This window comes from Oncorhynchus mykiss, chromosome 6 (genome assembly GCF_057628025.1).
Source record: "Oncorhynchus mykiss isolate SJ-2025 chromosome 6, ASM5762802v1, whole genome shotgun sequence".
NCBI lineage: Eukaryota > Metazoa > Chordata > Actinopteri > Salmoniformes > Salmonidae > Oncorhynchus > Oncorhynchus mykiss.
In genome coordinates this window covers 74,515,324-74,538,434 of record NC_143027.1, presented here as the reverse complement: position 1 = coordinate 74,538,434, position 23,111 = coordinate 74,515,324, and the positions used below count along the sequence as shown (strand labels likewise).

At 43.2% G+C, this 23,111-nt stretch overlaps 2 protein-coding genes across 5 annotated transcripts in view; both read right to left on the bottom strand.

Moving 5' to 3' along the window:
- Nucleotides 1-70: 70 nt before the first annotated feature.
- LOC110526576 (TM2 domain-containing protein 3) lies at nt 71-7,393 on the bottom strand. Its single transcript, XM_021607660.3, has 6 exons — nt 7,237-7,393; nt 6,832-6,924; nt 6,548-6,708; nt 6,231-6,405; nt 3,081-3,156; nt 71-1,800 (listed from the first exon to the last, which is right to left on the bottom strand). The coding sequence occupies exons 1-6, from the start codon at nt 7,340-7,342 to the stop codon at nt 1,635-1,637; spliced, it is 777 nt and encodes a 258-aa protein (XP_021463335.1). The 5' UTR covers nt 7,343-7,393; the 3' UTR covers nt 71-1,634.
- A 143-nt stretch (nt 7,394-7,536) lies between these two features.
- Nucleotides 7,537-23,111, bottom strand: part of LOC110526575 (threonine--tRNA ligase 1, cytoplasmic) — a 21,764-nt gene continuing 6,189 nt past the window's right edge. For 2 of the 4 annotated variants that reach the window (XR_016496870.1, XR_016496871.1), the window contains 12 exons: nt 22,888-23,034; nt 20,369-20,467; nt 20,082-20,248; nt 19,351-19,513; nt 12,800-12,852; nt 12,502-12,639; nt 12,301-12,378; nt 11,981-12,081; nt 11,399-11,503; nt 11,137-11,209; nt 8,548-8,662; nt 7,537-8,329 (listed from right to left, as the gene is read on the bottom strand). Coding sequence is in view for 2 of the 4 variants with exons in the window: in XM_021607658.3 (XP_021463333.2) it covers nt 8,181-8,329; nt 8,548-8,662; nt 11,137-11,209; nt 11,399-11,503; nt 11,981-12,081; nt 12,301-12,378; nt 12,502-12,639; nt 19,351-19,513; nt 20,082-20,248; nt 20,369-20,467; nt 22,888-23,034 (1,335 nt within the window). In the remaining 2 variants the exon portion in view is untranslated. The remainder of the gene's footprint in view (nt 8,330-8,547; nt 8,663-11,136; nt 11,210-11,398; nt 11,504-11,980; nt 12,082-12,300; nt 12,379-12,501; nt 12,640-12,799; nt 12,853-19,350; nt 19,514-20,081; nt 20,249-20,368; nt 20,468-22,887; nt 23,035-23,111) is intronic. The other 2 variants (XM_021607658.3, XM_021607659.3) reach the window with 1 other exon arrangement.

Here is a 23,111-nt window from a genome sequence, read left to right as displayed (position 1 = left end):
ATTGTTTATTCAAGTATGCTTATAATACTAGACAATACTAACAGCAGGCTGAAGACAATAAGGCACAAAGTTCAATAATATTTCACAAATTTAATATTTACAATTCTCAAACATTGTCATTACAGTGTTCCAAAAAAACAAATCCTACCTCCAGAACATGAACACATTTTCACCAGAAATATAGGTTACCAGTTTGTGCAGCACACATACTCAAGCTCTGGATATGGGAGGCTACATATCGTAACCATTCGGGCTGGGCGATTAGTGATGAAGAAAAAAACCTGTTCAAGTTCTTTGAAAACTAGTACTAAAACCATTCTGAACCAGTTAGTGACCTAGTTGAAGCCTGCACAGCTTTACGAGAACAGATGTGTTTTGGGCATGCAGAGCTGTAGCGCAATGCCATTGTAACAGTAGAACTTTAGACCGTCCCCTCGCCCATACCTGGGCGCGAACCAGGGACCCTGTGCACACAACAGTCACCCACGAAGCATCGTTACCCCTCGCTCCACAAAAGCCGCGGCCCTTGTAGAGCAAGGGGAACCACTACTTCAAGGTCTCAGAGCAAGTGACATCACCGATTGAAACGCTATTTAGCGCGCACCACTGCTGACTAGCTAGCCGTTTCACATCCGTTACACCATGTAATGCTGAAATCTGACATATGCATATTGGTGCACATCACAAAAGGTTGGGGAGGACGGGCTCATGGTAATGGCTGGAGCGGAACAGTATCAAATACATCAAACACATGGTTTCCATGCGTTTAATGCCGTTCCAGCCATTGCTATGAGCCGTCCTCCCCTCAACAGCCTCCTGTGGTGCACATTCACAATGCAATAAATATAAATACACAATATAAGCCCCAGCCATAATAACCATGTAATTTCCCCAAATCTGTATCTCAACCACATTTTCAACCAAGCAATCTGACATTCATGTTGCAATGTTACACTCCAAAGAAAATAACCGTTCAAGTACTCTTTTGCTGGTTGGTTTGCAGACAGAACACTGAAAGGTTGATCTGCTATCCACCGATGCACATTACCGTCCACCACACTTAGCAGGTGCCACATGCTTTAACAAAACCTACAGGGAAGAAACACTGCTTTTCTTCCAAGCACTTTTTGTTTCTGTTATCGGTATTATAATAATAAGTCCATTTTGTGTTCTGTAGCCATGGTTACTGGTCTCCTATGCATGACCATGGAGCACCATAGGTGGCCATTGTTATGGCCATAGGTGGCCATAATATAATTCCAAGCACTGCTTAACTGTCCCTACCTCCCATTCTCCAGTCAGTCCATATCAGCCTGACCAACTCTAATCACCATTAACCAAACAACTCCAAAACGATGCTCAGTGCAGATTGTATTACAGTATATCAGTGAAGGATGCTTGGGCTTGATGATCTAGAGGCGGACCTGACAAGGCTGACCTTGAAGCTGTACTGGTGGCAGATGGGACAAGAAGTCAGTCTTTGCAGACAGTGGGAGTTTGGGCAAGCAGATGGTGTGATAATTGGATGGCATCTCCATGGTGTGGATCTTTACAGTCAGACAGTCTAAACTGAAATGGAGAGGGTATTAACTCTACAACCATCATGCCTGTGGAGTGGGCATCAATCACAGGTCTCAGATGTAGAGGGAGCCATCGGCTGGCCCCACATAGCCCGCTCCAATCAGCAGCACATCAATCAGGGTCCAGATGCCCAGGCCACCGAAACTGAACAGCTTGCCCAGACCCTCTCTCCACTGGCCTAGATAGAACCGGTCAGCCCCAAATCCACCTAGTGTAATGCTGTAGATAGAAACACAACAATAACACAACTGGGATTCTACTGGTAACAGTGAAGAGCATAGAAGACATGGACATCTAAGCGGGAAGGCGCACCATATTGAATGTCGGCCGTAAGCAGTAGACCACCTTCTTGGTGTTGACAAAGGGTGGCAAGTCAACGTGTACAATCATCACGGCTTGTTTTGTCCTTACGAGATTTGAGTGATGAATAAGTCTTATTCTTTCAACCCAAGACTGTCAATTATTGGTAGTTCTGCTGTCTGTAAAGAAATGGGCAGGGCTGTAGGTTGATTCTGCTGCTACGATTGGATAGCATGCACTGCAGCACACATGCACCTGTGCTCTGGATGATTTGAGTATTGCAAGCCGTGCCAGACAGCAGTCCTGTGTGGACAGAATTGAAATCTAAACCGAACCCAAGGAAAACACTGTTGTTCTTGATTTTGTAAATCTCACAAATCTCAGTTTTGTAAGATACTGACTTAAAATGCTGTCCTATTTACACTTTGTGGTCAGTTTTGGCACCAAAATAAATGTTTCTGACTAATATCGATGCCACATAAGCCGTTTTCAACCAGATAAAATTTTTTTGTTTCAGCCTTCCTTTAATAAATCCTCTACGGGATCGGTCCCCCCCCCCACACACACGACGGTTGAGCTAACGTAGGCTAATATGATTAGCATGAGGTTGTAAGTAACAAAAAAATTCCCAGGACATAGACATATCTGATATGGGTAGAAAGCTTACATTCTTGTTAATCTAACTGCACTGTCCAATTTACAGTAGCTATTACAGTGAAATAATACCACACTATTGTTTGAGGAGAGTGCACAATTATGAACTTAGATGTATTAATAAAACAATTAGGCAGTCTTGATATAATATTTTGAACAGAAATGCAATGATTCATTGGATCAGTATTAAACTTTGCACATACACTGCTGCCATCTAGTGGAAAAATCTGTGCCTGGGCTGGAATAATACATTATGGCCTTTGCCTTGCATTTCAAAGCTGGTAAAAAACATTTTTAAAAATGCATATTTTCTTCTTTGTATTATCTTTAACCAGATCTAATGTGTTATATTCTCCTACATTCATTTCACATTTCCACAAACTTCAAAGTGTTTAGTTTCAAATGGTATCAATCATCATACATCTCCTTGTTTCAGGTCCTGAGCTACAGTCAGTTAGATTTGGGTATATCATTTTAGGCAGAAATTGAAAAAAGGGGTCAGATCCTTAAGAGGTTTTGACCGTATGCTTGTGCAGGAGTTTTACCTGAGTGCCAGTGCTGTAGACCACTTGTACCCTCCTGTCCAGTTGCAGTACAAACGTTTCTGAAATACTCTTTTACCTGAGAACAAAAGACAGGCAGTATATACTCCCCTCCATATGCATTTGGGCAGTATACACGCCCCTCCATATGCATTTGAACAGTGAAACATTTGGCTCTATACTCCAGTATTTTAGATTTGAGATAGAATGTTTTATTTGAGGGTATTTTCATACATATTGGTCTTAAAGCACTTCCTGTAACTAGTCCCCCCATTTGAAGGAGTCATAAGTATTTGGACAAACTAACTTATAGTGTAGTCAAAAGTTTAGAATTTGGTTCCATATTCCGTGCACGCCAAAACTACATCAAGCTTGTGACTCAAAAACTGCGTTTGGGGTTTGTTTTGCCTAATAGGAACTGAATGGTGAATAATGTCTTGTGCCATTTGAATCACTTTTATTGTAAGTAAGAATAGAAGATGTTTCTGAACACTTCTACATTCATGTGGATGCTAACATGATTATAGATAATCTTGAATCAATTATGAATAATGATGAGTGAGAAGGTTAGAGGCACAAAGAGCATACCCCCCCAAAAAATACTATTCTCCCCAGATATTGGTAATGGTGAGAGTTTAGCATGTTTTGTTGTAGCCTCTGAATGCCATCTCACTCATTATTCATGATTCATTCATGGTTTTTCTTAATAATGGCATTATCAGGATTAATTGTGTTTAGAAGTATCTTATCTACTCAGAAAGAAAATCATCATTCAGTTACTTTGACAAAATATAACCCAGAACACAACCAAAACTAACTGCAAATGCATTCGAGGGGTTTGTAGAGTCACAAGCTTGATGTAGTCATCGCATGCAAGGAATATTGAACCAAATACTAAACATTTGACAAAATACTTCCTTCACATGGGTGGGACTACATACATTATGTGCTTTCATTTATAAATGGTAAAATATATGTATGAAAAGACCCTTAAATAAAAGGTGACATACTTTTGGACTGTTGACTCATGAAACACTTGATCCCAAGTCCAAAATGCTGGAGTATATACACTGCTCAAAAAAATAAAGGGAACACTTAAAACAACACAATGTAACTCCAAGTCAATCACACTTCTGTGAAATCAAACTGTCCACTTAGGAAGAAACACTGATTGACAATACATTTCACATGCTGTTGTGCAAATGGAATAGACAACAAACAGGTGGAAATTATAGGCAATTAGCAAGACACCCCCAATAAAGGAGTGGTTCTGCAGGTGGTGACCACAGACCACTTCTCAGTTCCTATGCTTCCTGGCTGATGTTTTGGTCACTTCTGAATGCTGCCGGTGCTTTCACTCTAGTGGTAGCATGAGACGGAGTCTACAACCCTCACAAGTGGCTCAGGTAGTGCAGCTCATCCAGGATGGCACATCAATGCGAGCTGTGGCAAGAAGGTTTGCTGTGTCTGTCAGCGTAGTGTCCAGAGCATGGAGGCGCTACCAGGAGACAGGCCAGTACATCAGGAGACGTGGAGGAGGCCGTAGGAGGGCAACAACCCAGCAGCAGGACCGCTACCTCCGCCTTTGTGCAAGGAGGAGCAGGAGGAGCACTACCAGAGCCCTGCAAAATGACCTCCAACAGGCCACAAATGTGCATGTGTCTGCTCAAACGGTCAGAAACAGACTCCATGCCAGCTGTGCCATCAGAGTCCCTGGGTTCGCGCCCAGGCTCTGTCGTAACCGGCCGCGACCGGGAGGTCCGTGGGGCGCACAATTGGCCTAGCGTCACCCGGATTAGGGAGGGCTTGGTCGGTAGGGGTGTCCTTGTCTCATCGCGCACCAGCGACTCCTGTGGCGGGCTGGGCGCAGTGTACGCTAGCCAAGGTGGCCAGGTGCACAGTGTTTCCTCCGGCGCATTGGTGCGGCTGGCTTCCGGGTTGGATGTGCGCTGTGTTAAGAAGCAGTCCGGCTTGGTTGAGTTGTGTATCGGAGGACGCATGACTTTCAACCTTCGTCTCTCCCGAGCCCGTACGGAAGTTGTAGCGATGAGACAAGATAGTAGCTACTACAACAATTGGATACCACGAAATTGGTGAGAAAAAGGGGTAAAATATTTTTTTTTAAAACAGACTCCATGAGGGTGGTATGAGGGCCCGACGTCCACAGGTGGGGGTTGTGCTTACAGCCCAACACTGTGCAGGACGTTTTGCATTTGCCAGAGAACACCAAGATTGGCAAATTCGCCACTGGCGCCCTGTGCTTTTCACAGATGAAAGCAGGTTCACACTGAGCACATGTGACAGACATGACAGAGTCTGGAGACGCTGTGGAGAACGTTCTGCTGCCTGCAACATCCTCCAGCATGACCGGTTTGGCGGTGGGTCAGTCATGGTGTGGGGTGGCATTTCTTTGGGGGGGCCGCACAGCCCTCCATGTGCTCGCCAGAGGTAGCCTGACTGCCATTAGGTACCGAGATGAGATCCTCAGACTCCTTGTGAGCCCATATGCTGGTGCGGTTGGCCCTGGGTTCCTCCTAATGCAAGACAACACTAGACCTCATGTGGCTGGAGTGTGTCAGCAGTTCCTGCAAGAGGAAGGCATTGATGCTATGGACTGGCCCGCCCGTTCCCCAGACCTGAATCCAATTGAGCACATCTGGGACATCATGTCTCGCTCCATCCACCAACGCCACGTTGCACCACAGACTGTCCAGGAGTTGGCGGATGCTTTAGTCCAGGTCTGGGAGGAGATCCCTCAGGAGACCATCCGCCACCTCATCAGGAGCATGCCCAGACGTTGTAGGGAGGTCATACAGGCACGTGGAGGCCACACACACTACTGAGCCTCATTTTGACTTGTTTAAGGACATTACATCAAAGTTGGATCAGCCTGTAGTGTGGTTTTCCACTTTAATTTTGAGTGTGACTCCAAATCCAGACCTCCATGGGTTGATAAATTTGATTTCCATTGATCATTTTTGTGTGATTTTGTTGTCAGCACATTCAACTATGTAAAAACAATTGTTAATAAGAATATTTCAGTGTTCCCTTTATTTTTTTGAGCAGTGTATAATAACTATCCAAATACATATGGAGGGGTGTGTATGTATCTGAATAATAATGAACCAGACACACTGTACAGTAAGTGTATACCTAAGCAGTGTACGTGGTCCAGTACTTGGCAGGTGGCGTTGTAGCGTTTGCGAGGGCAGGCAACGGTCCTACAGCTGGTTGAGTTGGAGCACCTGTACTGAGACAGGTCCAGCTGCCAGCAGAACTGGCACGTGATGGACAGGGAGAAGTTGGTCTGCTGCTTCCCCGACTCCACCTGCAAGCAGAGAAAAATAAACAGCATTCTGAAGCATCAACAGCACAATGACAAAGTGCTACAGTTACATACTTTCTTTGTAAATGTAGCTCCTTGTTCTTTGTCAAGAACAATCTGTGTCCAACTGGCGAACTGAACTCACTGTGCAGTGGACTCCTCTCTTGGCCTTGCAAGAGAAAGACGCTGGTTTGCCATAGCTACAGTTGTGATGATAGCTGCAGTTGAAGCAGTCAGCAGGCAGTCTGTTGCATTGACCCCCACTGGGGCAGTTGGCAGCATAGCCATCTGAATCAGTTGGAGATGCTGCAAAATAATTCACAAGATATGTTGTCCCATGGACCTCATTCAGTAACCGCATACCAAAGAGGCACTGTCAGTGTCAACATGATAAAAACATCTCATGGATGGAGCCTGGGGAGATTTTACCAGATGGAGAAGGAACCACCGGGCTGGTGATGACTGGCTGAGCATCTCGGCTGTAAGGGGGCTCCTGGCCCACGTGTGGGGAGCTCAGGTACCCTGGAAGACAGTAGTTGGCATATAAGGGGGAGGAGCTGTTATAGCTAGCAAGCTAATAAACACAGGTTGCTGGAGCAATTGTACATTAGTTAGCTAGCTTGCCAGATAAAATACAGTAGGAACAGAATACAGTAAATTGGCTGTAGACTACCATTGTGTGGATACTTGCCATAAACTCTTGTTAACTAGCTAGCTAATGTAACGCGTTATGCCAGCTAACTAGTATCGCGGGGAGAAAAAACATAAATCACAGATGCCTAGCCCTGGTATATACAAATCCGCTTTAGCATATGTTTTGTTACATAGCCTTACCATTCACACATCGCAAACATAGATCCAAAAATAACAGTGTTGTGATGCCATGGGCTTTTAGGTAGCGTCTTCTCTCAAATGGCCAAATCTGACTGACGGTAGCCATTGTGCCAACGTAAATGAACTTCAATCCCTTTCTTAGCCTTGTGACCCGCCCATTTAAAGGGGACGTATGAATTTACTACTTGACGTCAAGATTATTCAAGAGCAGAGACCTCGAGGGTCAAAGTAGTTTTTTTGTCAAATGAAAAAAGTTACTTGCATCTCCAATGAACAATAAAATAAAGGTGAGGCACAATATTTCCCAAAAGTGTTTTATTTGGCTTAACCTCAACCCTCAACCCTCAATTCTCATGACATCTTCCTTCATCCACATTCTATCCTTCAGATTAGTGTAAAAAAAATGTTCTTGCATGGTTTTTCATACACTACTGCAGGGTTTCCCAAACTCGGTGCTGGGGGCCCCCCATGGGTGCATGTTTTGTTTTTTTCCTTAGCACTACACAGCTGATTCAAATAACCAACTTATCAAAAAGCTTTGATTATTTGAATCAGCTGTGTGGTGCTAGGGCAACAAACTAAATGGGAAACCAGGGGGGGCCTTAGGACCTAGTTTGAAGAAACCCTGCACTACTGTACCAAATACATTATCAACAATATTGTTTCTCACTTCCTGACACTATTCTTTCAAATTGATTCGACAATCAAAGAAACATACATATTCAACTACTCCAAATACAGAAAGGGTCTGTCAGTTGATTCGAAAATAATATTTTTTCAAACATGTCAATACATTTAATCTACCCCTTTCCATGTCTATCCTTTCCACACAGACCTCTTGCATTCACATAAACATGTCTCTTTTGTTCTTCTATTGTTGACAGAGAAAACTATCTGGCATAAAACATTTTGTCTTCTGGGAACCATGTGGTCACCCTCTCTCCTCAGAACTCCTCCTCAGCGTTCCGGCAGCGTGACTCTTTCAACAGGGTCAGGCGAGCCAGCACCTCAGAGACAGACAGCTCTCCATGAACCTTGTTGTCCCTCGTACGTACGTTCACGCTGTTAGTCAGCTTCTCTTTCTCACCGACCACTGCCAAGACACAAAGCACAGTCCCCACACTGCCAAATCACAGCAAACACAGCTGCCCTAACACACTCACATTTTCAACAACAACATTTCTGTAGTGATGAGTACAATCATGTTTTTGGCAGCTGAGAAAATTCGATACTAGCAAACATTGTGACAGTAAAAGTCATGAATATATGAATGGCCCCAAAAAAATAATCTCCTATAGTAATCCTTCTTACCCAGGATGAAGTTGTACTGGGCTAACTGGGCGTTGCGGATCTTCTTGTTTAAGAGGCAACTGGAGTCGAGATCAGCATCTGCCATGAATCCGGCCTCCACAAACTGTTTACACATCTGAAGGACAGAATAACCACTCATTAAATACGAAATCATAAAAAATTACTGGAAGATGAACTGATAAAATGGAACTGCCAACAGACATAGGTTAATATCATGATGAACGGAATGATGAATGTGCAGCATCATGAACAGGGCCATCTTAATTCAGGGCTGAAGCCCCTCGGCCCAGGCCCATGGGGGGCCCAAGAGGAGGCAAATATATGTTTTTTTTTTTACAAAAAACAAAAATACAATACATATTATACAAAAAATGTATGCTGCAACCGCCAACCACAATAGGACTCCCACTCAGCCCGCTCTCAATGAGTGTTGACAGCCTGCTGCTGCCGCTCTGCTAATCATCAGATGGGGAAGGAGAGGAGGTAAGGGGCCCATGTGGGTAACTGGGGGACCCTGCATTTATTGGGTAACTGCATAAATAAATGTGACTGGTCAATTGTGTGAGTCAGGGCCGTGCCCAAGCCCGTAAGAGGCAAAAAAAAGAAATAATATTACACTGAACAAAAATATAACGCAACATGTAAAGTGTTGGTCCCATGTTTCATGAGCCGAAATAAAATACATTTTCCATACGCACAAAAAGCGTATTTCTCTCAAATTTTGTGCACAAATTTGTTACGTCCCCGTTAGTGAGCATTTCTCATTTCCCAAGATAATTGATCCACCTAACAGAAGCTGATTAAACAGCATGATCATTACACAGGTGCACCTTGTGCGGGGACAATAAAAGGCCTTCCATGGCCTGAATACTCACCCATTGAGCATGTTTGGGATGCTCTGGATCGACATGTACAACAGTGTGTTCCAGTTCCTGCCAATATCCAGCAACTTCACACAGCCATTGAAGAGGATTGGGACAACATTCCACAGGCCACAATCAACAGCCTGATTATGCGAAGGAGATGTGTCGTAATGTATGAGGCAAATGGAGGTTCTCTTATCTACGCCCCTACTTTTTAAAAAAATGTTAAGCTATCTGTGACCCACATATATTCCCAGTCATGTGAAATCCATAGATTAGGGCCTAATGAATTCATTTGAATTTTACTGATATCCTTACTTTATATGATCTGTAATTCAGTAAAATCGTTTAAATAGTTGAGTTTATATTTTTGTTCAGTGTAGGTCATTTTTGTATCCAACCACAGGAACCGCTCTCAATGTTTAAAAATACACCACAGAGCATAATTTAGCCATAGAGGATCAATAGTTTAAAAAAATAACTGGATTTATTTTTATCACATGTACATACAGGTATCTGCCAAAATAAAGGAAACACCAACAAAGTGTTTTAAAAGTGTGTTGGGCCACCACAAGCTGACAGAACAGCTACAATGCGCCTTGGCATAGATTTAACAAGTGGACCTAAACCATGCCAATAAACTGTACCCCACACCATAACATATACTATTATATACTTTTACTCAAGTGTTTCCTTTATTTGGGCATTTACCGGTGTGCTTACAGTCAGGAAGGCTGCAGTTTGGGCAGCATGCGCACCAAATATACAGCTTTTCGCATTGTGGCCATAGACATATAATCCATAGAAGGGGTTTGTAACCTCATACCCTGCAATTTGACTGTTAAACTCATTGGTACACTAGCAATGGACGCCAGTCCTGACTAATGGGAACTGCCATCTATGGATTATATTTCTATGGTTGGTTGCAGTTGTCGGTTTGCCTTTTGCAAATTTCTAAATACAATTGCGGGAAAAATTTACAGTTTGCTTACTGCCGAATAGTGAAAACTAATCTGTCTGTAGAACCAATAGAAGGAAATTGTTCTCAAAAACTCCTAATTTTTTGCGAACAGCACCACTGTTTTTAAAAGTAGCTTATCTTGAGAGAGCCGATGTGCTCGTCGTGGCAATAGCCTATCACCGTGAGTAGCTTATGGTGTAGCTTATGGTTTAATCATCATTAGTTGAGTCACTGTGCCACTGGACATTTTATTTAGTAGCCGACTGTAGCCTATTATATATATTGTATGTATGTATATATTTCCTCCTAATATTGTACAACCTGCGTGTCGCTTCATTGGCCTGGGTTATTGTTTGTTTGAATTCAAGACCAGATTGATCTCAGTTTGTCAATCAGAGTAGCCACTCATTTTGGTCAGTTGTGTGCTATTTAAAAAGATTCAGCTAATGTCTTCCGTCATGTAAAAGGCAGATTTGTTTTGGACCCTGATAAAAACAAATTCACTGCGTGTGGAAATCCTAAAAATGCCTTTGCTCAACTGTAGCCTATGCCACATGACAAATGTTATTATGGCTTTATTATAGAGGCATTTTCATCAACAGTAAATTTACCACGCATTGAATTTGCATCTTGGTACACAGATTTGTTTACAGAAAATGGTGTGCCGGGAAGGGGGAAGGCCTATGATTTCTTAATCCGGCCCTGATCATAAACTGTAGAAATATGAAAGGAAGACACGTTTTGGAAATAGAAGGCTAGGGTTACCCTCTTGGCATATTCTTCACAGGTAGGGTTGACAGGCACAAACATCACCTGACGTGGGGACAGCCAGAGGGGCCTGGAGAAGAAACACAATATGGCTGGATAAGTAGCAAATCAAAACACTATATATACACACACACACACACACACACACACACAATTAAGACATTTAAGAGCAGAAAAACATCTTTATACATGACTGATTTTCCAATCTGATTGCATCTTATGTAACACAACAAATTAATTGGTCCTCTTTGCTACTCACCATTTCCCAGCGTAGTTCTCAGTGAGGATGGCTATCATCCTCTCCACAGAGCCCAGAATGGCCCGGTGGATGATGACCGGCTTCCCTTTGTCATCCCCGTCCTTCCTACATGTCACAGGATTCAACATCAATATCAGTCACAGCACCACTTCATGCTCAATTACAACTATGTATTTAACCATTATTTATTCTACCTTTAGCTCTATAAACAACTATATAAATTATATTCAAAAAGGTTAAAATTTATAATTATCTCAATGAGATTAGTCTCATCGAGATAAAGGGTAAAAAAATAAAAAAGTTTTCGATGTGACTAACCTCATTGAGATAAAAAAAATTTTTTTTTAACCCTTTTGAATACAATTTATACAGTTGTTTAAAGAGCTTCATAATGTTTTCTACCTCATTAAAAATCCAACTTTAAATTGAATTATTTAAAGGACTTTTAAGTCCACTTTCTAGTACAAAGTGTTCAGGTGAGAACTCATACTGAAGGAGGGATTAATGACTAATCTTGCTTCCTATAACAGGATACCGACTCAGCATTGTGTCACGACTAGTTTGATTAGGTGACTCACTCACCCCACAAAGGTCAGGTTAAAGCGGATGGGAAGCTGGAAGTCCAGCTGAATGGTTGCACATTGATGATACCGGCCAATAGCATCTTTGATCTTAATGTCAATCTGAAATGGCACAACAAAAGTATTACATGGTTTTCCTCCCTGGGAGTTTTAGACCTTATTTAATTGAAGGGGAAATGCAATATCTATCAGGGAAATATCCATGGCTATAATAAGTACAAACCTTTAATTAAATTGATTTCCTGAGAATTCTAGACCTTATTTAATTGAAGGGGTGAAGAAAATATACAGCAAGGAAATATCAGCTGCTGTAATACAAACCTTGGGCCCATAGAAAGCACCGTCTCCGGGGTTTAGTTTCCATGGTTCCCCAAACTCATTCAGGCTGTTCTCCAGTTGCTTTTAAACAGAGGGAATCAATTAACATACATTTCAAAATACATCCTGGGGCATTCTTCCTTTAAATTATGTTTCTTTATGTGACATCAGGAATATTTCATGGACACGCATATTTAATTTTACCTTCTCAGCCTGGTTCCAGACAGCGATGTCTCCTAGGTACTTCTCTGGACGGGTTGAAAGGTGCAGCTGGAAAGAGAAGCCAAAGACATCATAGACACAGCGGAGGAAGTCCAGACAGCCCTTCATCTCCGACTCAATCTGCAAGAAAGAGAAAGGGAATACAGAGGGTCATCTGAATCGCGAGGAGGTTAAGTACCCAGCAGGGTTGGTGTCAATTCCATTTCATGAAGAAAAAAGGAAAATTGGAACAGAAATGTCCATTTACTTCCCGATTTGAAGTTGACCCCAACCCTGGTACCTAGCTACTTTAATAAGATGTTCCTCTTCAATAGCCATAGCTGGTCTGGTCACCTACAGTTGAAATCGGAAGTTTACATATACTTAGGTTGGAGTCATTAAAACTCATTTTTCAACCACTCCACAAATTTCTTGTTGTCAACTATAGTTTTGACAAGTCGGGTAGGACATCTACTTTTTACATGACATGTCATTTTTCCAACTACTGTTTACAGACAGATTATTCACTGTATCACAATTCCAGTGGGTCAAAAGTTTACATACACTAAGTTGACTGTGCTTTTAAACACCTTGGAAAATTCCAGAAGATGTCATGGCTTTAGAAGCTTCTGATAGACTAAATGACATCATTTGAGTCAGTTGGAGGTGTACCTGTGGATGTATTTTAAGGCCTACCTTCAAACTCAGCGCCTCTTTGCTTGACATCATGGGAAAATCTGAAGAAATCAGCCAAGACCTCAGAAAAAAAATTGTAGACCTCCACAAGTCTGGTTCATCCTTGGGAGCAATTTCCAAATGCCTGAAGGTACCACGTTCATCTGTACAAACAATAGTACGCAAGTATAAACACTATGGGACCACGCAGCCACCATACTGCTCAGGAAGGAGACGCGTTCTGTCTCCTAGAGATGAACGTACTTTGGTGAGAAAAGTGCAAATCAATCCCAGAACAACAGCAAAGGACCTTGTGAAGATGCTGGAGGAAACAGGTACAAAAGTATCTATATCCACAGTAAAACGAGTTCTATATCGACATAAGCCGAAAGGCCGCTCAGCTAGGAAGAAGCCACTGCTCCAAAATCGCCATAAAAAAGCCAGACTATGGTTTGCAACTGCACATGGGGACAAAGATCGTATTTTTGGAGAAATGTCCTCTGGTCTGATGAAACAAAAATAGAACTGTTTGGCCATAATGATCATCGTTATGTTTGGAGGAAAAAGGGGGAGGCTTGCAAGCTGAAGAACACCCATCCCAACCGTGAAGCACAGAGATGGCAGCATCATGTTGTGGGGGTGTTTTGCTGCAGGAGGGACTGGTGCACTTCACAAAATAGATGGCATCATGAGGGAGACAAATTATGTACAGTGCCTTGCGAAAGTATTTGGCCCCCTTGAACTTTGCGACCTTTTGCCACATTTCAGGCTTCAAACATAAAGATATAAAACTGTATTTTTTTGTGAAGAATCAACAACAAGTGGGACACAATCATGAAGTGGAATGACATTTATTGGATATTTCAAACTTTAACAAATCAAAAACTGAAAAATTGGGCGTGCAAAATTATTCAGCCCCTTTACTTTCAGTGCAGCAAACTCTCTCCAGAAGTTCAGTGAGGATCTCTGAATGATCCAATGTTGACCTAAATGACTAATGATGATAAATACAATCCACCTGTGTGTAATCAAGTCTCCGTATAAATGCACCTGCACTGTGATAGTCTCAGAGGTCCGTCAAAAGCGCAGAGAGCATCATGAAGAACAAGGAACACACCAGGCAGGTCCGAGATACTGTTGTGAAGAAGTTTAAAGCCGGATTTGGATACAAAAAGATTTCCCAAGCTTTAAACATCCCAAGGAGCACTGTGCAAGCGATAATATTGAAATGGAAGGAGTATCAGACCACTGCAAATCTACCAAGACCTGGCCGTCCCTCTAAACTTTCAGCTCATACAAGGAGAAGACTGATCAGAGAAGCAGCCAAGAGGCCCATGATCACTCTGGATGAACTGCAGAGATCTACAGCTGAGGTGGGAGACTCTGTCCATAGGACAACAATCAGTCGTATATTGCACAAATCTGGCCTTTATGGAAGAGTGGTAAGAAGAAAGCCATTTCTTAAAGATATCCATAAAAAGTGTTGTTTAGAGTTTGCCACAAGCCACCTGGGAGACACACCAAACATGTGGAAGAAGGTGCTCTGGTCAGATGAAACCAAAATTGAACTTTTTGGCAACAATGCAAAACGTTATGTTTGGCGTAAAAGCAACAGCTCATCACCCTGAACACACCATCCCCACTGTCAAACATGGTGGTGGCAGCATCATGGTTTGGGCCTGCTTTTCTTCAGCAGGGACAGGGAAGATGGTTAAAATTGATGGGAAGATGGATGGAGCCAAATACAGGACCATTCTGGAAGAAAACCTGATGGAGTCTGCAAAAGACCTGAGACTGGGACGGAGATTTGTCTTCCAACAAGACAATGATCCAAAACATAAAGCAAAATCTACAATGGAATGGTTCAAAAATAAACATATCCAGGTGTTAGAATGGCCAAGTCAAAGTCCAGACCTGAATCCAATCGAGAATCTGTGGAAAGAACTGAAAACTGCTGTTCACAAATGCTCTCCATCCAACCTCACTGAGCTCGAGCTGTTTTGCAAGGAGGAATGGGAAAAAATTTCAGTCTCTCGATGTGCAAAACTGATAGACATACCCCAAGCGACTTACAGCTGTAATCGCAGCAAAAGGTGGCGCTACAAAGTATTAACTTAAGGGGGCTGAATATTTTTTCTGTTTTTGATTTGTTAAAAAAGTTTGAAATATCCAATAAATGTTGTTCCACTTCATGATTGTGTCCCACTTGTTGTTGATTCTTCACAAAAACAGTTTTATATCTTTATGTTTGAAGCCTGAAATGTGGCAAAAGGTTGCAAAGTTCAAGGGGGCCGAATACTTTCGCAAGGCACTGTATATACACTGCTCAAAAAAATAAAGGGAACACTAAAATAACACATCCTAGATATGAATGAATGAAATATTATTTTCTTCTGTTTCAAATATTTTTTATTAAACACACACAAGACAGGTATACAATTATTATCTAAACATAAAAGAGCAAACAGGAACAACAAGACCCAGAGTTCTGGGTGCAGAACAAATAATACAAAACACGACATACAAAACAAGGACATGTAGAAAGAAAGAGGGTAGATGTCGTTCCCCCCCCCCCCCCTCCCCAACTAGATAGTAGATTAAAATATTACAATTGAGAATTAGTTAATAAGTACAAATTCACAGCGCCGACTCGTCCAGGTAGGAGAGGAAAGGCTGCCAGATTTGATCAAATGTTGATAATTTATTGTTCAGAATATATCTAATTCTTTCTAAGTGTACAGTGTTTACCAATTCACTGAGCCATAATTTGGTAGAGGGCGCTTCCCTCCTTTTCCAAAACAACAAGATTAGTTTTTTTGCCGAAATGAGACCGTAAGAGATTAGTTGTTTTTGGGGGTTGGTTAATCCGTTTAGGGACTCAGATACTCCCAGGATTATCAGAAGCGGGTCTGGATCTATTGAAGTCTCCAAAACTTCAGAGAGGATCCCAAAAATTCCACACCAATAACCATGCAAGCTAGAGCATAGGGCAAAGCAGTGGAGTAGTGTACCCTGCGCAGCCTGACATTTATCACATGTAGGGGATGTATCAGGAAATATCCTATGCAGTTTAGTTTTGGAATAGTGTAACCTGTGTAATACCTTGAATTGTATGAGACGATGTCTGGAATTAATGGAGCATGTGTGGATATACTCCAAGCTCTCTTCCCAGTCTGCCACCGAGATGTCAGTCCCTAGTTCTTCCTCCCATTTTGCCTTGATGGCATCTGTAGAAGGTGTGCTAACAGATTGAAAAGCATCATATAGACGCGATATCAGTTTATCTGAGGTGGGGCATATTTTTATGCATCCGTCAAACATGGAAGGTTTAGCATTCCCAAATGTTGGGAGGTGTTTTCTAACGTAGTCTCTAATTTGTAGGTATCTGAAAAAATTACTTCTGGGAAGATTATAAGTTTCCCTCAGCAACTCAGGAAGCAAAGGTCCCTTCTATGTATAAATCCCCTATGGTACTTATCCCCAACTCTCCCCATCACTCAAAGGTGTTATCAAGGTTAGAGGGGGCAAAGGAGGGATTCCTGGCAACAGGGAGCATGAATGACATTGGTCTAAGCTCAAAGTGGACTTTAATTTGCTTCCAGATTCGGACTGTGCTATGTATAATAGGATTGTTACAATAAAGTGACATCTCCAGATTGGCAGGCGACAAAATCACAGCGCCAATAGAGAAGGGGTGACCGTCCTCACGCTGCATACTAAGCCAGCTGGATAACGGAAGTGCGTCATCCAGCAGAAACGTAACAACGCGGAGGTTAGCGGCCCAGTAATAAAATATAAAATTTGGGAGAGACAATCCTCCTTCCATCTCGGATTTACAACGGTGTTTTTTACCTATCCTGTGGGTTTTATAATCCCAGATGAAAGGATTTATAATTGAGTCCAGTTTTTTATGAAAGGATTTAGGTAAGAATACTGGGATGTTCTGATATAGGTAGAGCAGTTGTGGGAGGAAGACCATTTTAATGGCATTAATTCTTCCGAGCAGAGAAATTGGGAGAGTTCTCCAAAATATTATGTTTGCCTTGAGTTTTTGTATCAGAGAGGGGAAATTCTCTTTAAATAGTAAGGAGTATTAAATATTATTTTCTTTACATAGTTGAATGTGCTGACAACAAAATCACACAAAAATGATCAATGGAAATCAAATGTATCAACCCATGGAGGTCTGGATTTGGAGTCACATTCAAAATTAAAGTGGAAAACCACACTACAGGCTGATCCAACTTTGATGTAATGTCCTTAAAACAAGTCAAAATGAGGCTCAGTAGTGTGTGTGGCCACGTGCCTGTATGACCTCCCTACAACGCCTGGGCATGCTCCTGATGAGGTGGCGGATGGTCTCCTGAGGGATCTCCTCCCAGACCTGGACTAAAGCATCCGCCAACTCCTGGACAGTCTATGGTGCAACGTGGCGTTAGTGGATGGAGCGAGACATGATGTCCCAGATGTGCTCAATTGGATTCAGGTCTGGGGAACGGGCAGGCCAGTCCATAGCATCAATGCCTTCCTCTTGCAGGAACTGCTGACACACTCCAGCCACATGAGGTCTAGCATTGTCTTGCATTAGGAGGAACCCAGGGCCAACCGCACCAGCATATGGTCTCACAAGGGGTCTGAGGATCTCATCTCGGTACCTAATGGCAGTCAGGCTACCTCTGGTGAGCACATGGAGGGCTGTGCTGCCCCCCAAAGAAATGCCACCCCACACCATGACTGACCCACCGCCAAACCGGTCATGCTGGAGGATGTTGCAGGCAGCAGAACGTTCTCCACGGTGTCTCCAGACTGTCACATGTGCTCAGTGTGAACCTGCTTTCATCTGTGAAAAGCACAGGGCGCCAGTGGCGAATTTGCCAATCTTGGTGTTCTCTGGCAAATGCAAAGCGTCCTGCACGGTGTTGGGCTGTAAGCACAACCCCCACCTGTGGACGTCGGGCCCTCATACCACCCTCATGGAGTCTGTTTCTGACCGGTTGAGCAGACACATGCACATTTGTGGCCTGCTGGAGGTCATTTTGCAGGGCTCTGGCAGTGCTCCTCCTGCTCCTCCTTGCACAAAGGCGGAGGTAGCGGTCCTGCTGCTAGGTTGTTGCCCTCCTACGGCCTCCTCCACGTCTCCTGATGTACTGGCCTGTCTCCTGGTAGCGCCTCCATGCTCTGGACACTACGCTGACGGACACAGCAAACCTTCTTGCCACAGCTCGCATTGATGTGCCATCCTGGATGAGCTGCACTACCTGAGCCACTTGTGTGGGTTGTAGACTCTGTCTCATGCTACCACTAGAGTGAAAGCACCGCCAGCATTCAAACGTGGCCAAAACATCAGCCAGGAAGCATAGGAACTGAGAAGCGGTCTGTGGTCCCCCACCTGCAGAACCACTCCTTTATTGGGGGTGTCTTGCTAAATGCCTATAATTTCCACCTGTTGTCTATTCCATTTGCACAACAGCATGTGAAATTTATTGTCAATCAGTGTTGCTTCCTAAGTGGACAGTTTGATTTCACAGAAGTGTGATTGACTTGGAGTTACATTGTGTTGTTTCAGTGTTCCCTTTATTTTTTTGAGCAGTGTATATACTGAAGCAACATCTCAAGACATTAGTCAGGAAGTTAAAGCTTGATCGCAAATGTGTCTTCCAAATGGACAATGACCCCATGCATACTTCCAAAGTTGTGGCAAAATGGCTTAAGTACAACAAAGTTAAGGTATTGGAGTGGCCATCACAAAGCCCTGACCTCAATCCTATAGTAAAGTTGTGGGCAGAACTGAAAAAGCGTGTACGAGCAAGGAGGCCTACAAACCTGACTCAGTTCCAACAGCTCTGTCGGGAGGAATGGGCCAAAATTCTCCCAATTTATTGTGGGAAGCTTGTGGAAGGCTACCTGAAACGTTTGACCGAAGTTAAACCATTTAAAGGCAATGCTACCAAATACTAATTGAGTGTAAGTAAACTTCTGACCCACTGGGAATGTGATGAAAGAAATAAAACCTGAAAGAAATAATTCCCTCTACTATTATTCTGACATTTCACATTCTTAAAATAAAGTGGTGATCCTAACTGACCTAAGAAGGGAATTTTTAGGATTAAATGTCAGGAATTCTGAAAAACTGAGTTTTTGGCTAAGGTGTATGTATACTTCCGACTTCAACTGTACCTGTTCCATGGTGCAGAAGATGTGAGCGTCATCCTGTTGGAAGCGGCGCACCCTCGTAAGGCCGGTCAGTGTCCCTGATAGCTCATTCCTATGGAGCACCCCGAAATCAGCCAGTCTCAGAGGCAGCTCCCTCCATGACCGAGGTCTGTGGCTGAACATCAGACTGAGAAAGAAGAGGATGGGAGGATCCAGGAGAAGGTGGACAGAAAAATAGGGTGATGGATGAGAAGATATGCAGTTGAAGCAGTGGGAGTAGTTAAGGTTACATAAATGCTTTGAAAGTCCCTTCCTTATAAGCCATCATACCTTCATATTAACCAATAACATATAGGGAGGGCCAGTTTCCCAGACAAAGGTTAAGCCTAGTCTTGGAGTAAAGTCATTTCAGTGGATATTCTCCATTGAGCATGGTTTTTAGTCTAGTAAGTAATCAAGTAGCCTTGCATCTCCTGTTTCTGCAGCATGAAGCAGCTTGATGTAGAAGTACACCCCCCATAGAGGACGCTAGTCTATTGCAGGGCCTTACCCCCAATCTATCTCCTACTGCTGAGTTCCAAGCAGACACATTGGGTCCCATTTTTACAGTTTTTAGTATAACTTGGCCGGGGATTAAACTCCCAACCTCAGGGCGGATGGACACTAACTACAAGGCCACGGAGTTGGTTTTTAGTCCAGGACCAGTCTTAAAACGTGTCTGGGAAATCGGCCAAATAACAAACCAATGTACCTACCAGTGTCCAGGACAGTTCATGGGCTTCAGTGCAAAGACGTCCTGCTCCACTGGGAAGGAGAACATGTTGTCGCTGTAGTGCTGCCAGTGGCCTGAAGTCTCCCACAGCTTACTGTTATAGATGTTAGGAGAGGCCACCTCCTGGAAACCTCTTCTACAGTATTCCTCCTGCAAAGTACATTCACCAGATCACAGCAAGAATGAGTGGTATTTAACTTCAGCATCCTTTCGGTTACTATGGTTATAAAGGAAAAAAAAGGTGGTTGAGGCTGGTTGGTCTCATCTTACCCTGATGAAGTCAGTGAGTGTGTTGTATAGGTAGGCTCCACGCGGGAGGAAGAAGCAGCTGCCAGGGCTCAGGTCATGGAAAAAAAACAGTTCCTGCTCCTGTTGTACAGTAGAGACAAACAGAGAGGAAGCTTAAAGACTTGACAAATTGACAGTTACAGATAGTGAGGCAGCTCATCCTCTCTGTGGGGAAGAAGTTATATCAAACAACAGCAAATCTGTCCATGAACGACACCCACAGACATGTCCTCTACTTCTAAACCTTCAACTTCTAAATGAAAAGGATCACACCATCATAGGAGTAACATGTTTAAAAATGACTTTAGACTTTGTCCCCCTGGATAACAACAATGAAAATAAAAGCAGCGAGTCCATGGTTTAATAGAGAGATCAGTGTTGTGTTGTAATCAGTTGTGGCCGGGCCGTGGGGTTGCTGCCATCTGTCTCTCCCGCAGGGAGGATAGATCAAGCCTGCATGAGGACCAGCTGGAGCTCAAAGTGTGACTCACTGATACATCATGCAGTTAGACACACAGCACCCCCCACAGGAACAACCAAGCAACAACAGTAAGCATGCAGTGCTTAAAGCGTCCGCATACTTCCTAGTCGAAAGTTCTGAAGAGTTTGTGCATATATTATGAAGACATTATGATGTTTTCTTCATTTTGGACTTCGGTAAGGGTTTTTTCGGCTGTTTGGGCACAACATTTTTTTTTTGAGACCAGCCGTACTTCGGAAGCCGAAGTATATGCCCCTTCGTCCATGAGTGGTCAACTTTAGGGATTCTTCAATAAATTATTTGTTATTCAACTAGAGACTAGTTTTCATGCACATTTCTTAATTGGAAATACTGCACCAAGCATCTAAGTTAGATGTAAAATTACGCGACTAAGATCTCCTCGGCAAAAACGTAAAAATGAATAACAGATTTCTTGAGTTTTCTTAGATTAATTCTGACTATTTTGAGGAAGTGTATACTGGCTACTGAGTCTCAAAAGAGACCTTTCTACGGACTCTGAAAAACACCAAAAGAAAGATGCCCAGGGTACCTGCTCATCTGCGTGAACATGCCTTAGGCATGCTGGAAGGAGGCACAAGGACTGCAGATGTGGCCGGGGAAATAAATTGCAATGTCGGTACTGTGAGACGCCTAACAACGTTGTCTATGGGCACAAACCCACCGCTGGACCAGACAGGACTGGCAAAAAGTGCTCTTCACTGACGAGTCGCGGTTTTGTCTCACCAGGGGTGATGGTCGGATTCGCATTAATCCTCGAAAGAATGAGCGTTACACCGAGGCCTGTACTCTGGAGCGGGATCGATGTGGAGGGTCCGTCATGGTCTGGGGCAGTGTGTCACAGCATCATCGGACTGAGCTTGTTGTCATTGCAGGCAATCTCAACGCTGTGCGTTACAGGGAAGGCATCCTCCTCCCTCATGTGGTACCCTTCCTGCAGGCTCATCCTGACATGACCCTCCAGCATGACAATGCCACCAGCCATACTGCTCATTCTGTGCGTGATTTCCTGCAAGACAGGAATGTCAGTGTTCTGCCATGGCCAGCGAAGAGCCCGGATCTCAATCCCATTGTGCATGTCTGGGACCTGTTGGATCAGAGGGTGAGGGCTAAGGCCATTCCCCCCAGAAATGTCTGGGAACTTGCAGGTGCCTTGGTGGAAGAGTGGTGTAACATCTCACAGCAAGAACTGGCAAATCTGGTGCAGTCTATGAGGAGGAGATTCACTGCAGTACTTAATGCATAGGTGGCCACACCAGATACTGACTGTTACTTTTGATTTTGACCCCCCCCCCCCCCCTTTTGTTCAGGGACATATTATTCCATTTCTGTTAGTCACATGTCTGTGGAACTTGTTCAGTTCGTCTCAGTTGTTGAATCTTATGTTCAAACAACTATTTACACATGTTAAAGTTTGCTGAAAATAAACACAGTTGATAGTAAGAGGACGTTTCTTTTTTTGCTGAGTTTATTTCCACTTTTTCTCGTTTTCCAAGCGAAGGTTTGCCACCAGGCGAACTTAAGCTTGCTGGCGCCTTTAGGTCGGTTTGTAAAATACAAAGTAAATTAGAGTGATTTGTCACTTTCAATGTTGGCAGTTCTGTAACTCACTTTGAATAAAAGTACATTAAAAAGATCCCCAAAAAGTTATGTCCCTTTGGTGGGAAAAAAGAAAAGAAAAAGGTGGACCTCTGCCCTCCTAGTCACACCCATGGCTGCGCCCCTGCCCTCCTAGTCACACCCATGGCTGCGCCCCTGCCCAGTCATGTAAAATCCATAGATTAGGGCATAATTCATTTATTTCAATTGACCGATTTCCTTATATGAAATGTAATTCAACAAAAACTTTGAAATTGTTACATGTTGCATTTATATTTTTGTCTAGTATATATGAACATATCATTATATTAATTGAGGGTATCTTTCAATGGGTGTGTTCAGAAACCAAAACCAACTAAATAGTCTTCCTCAGTCAAGTGACCCCCCCACAGTGAGGACTAACCTTTCCAATCTTCCGATGGTCTCTGTTCCTAGCCTCCTCCTGAAAGCGTTCCCACTCTTTCAGCATCTTGGAGTCTGGAAAGGAGATGCCATAGATACGCTGCAGGGTCTCCATGTCCGAACGGCCCTCCCAGTACGTAGAAGAGTTCTGTCGATATTACAAGAAAGGAGCGGACAGGAGATACTGTGACACTGTTTTTCAGCTTAAGAAATGATTGTATATTG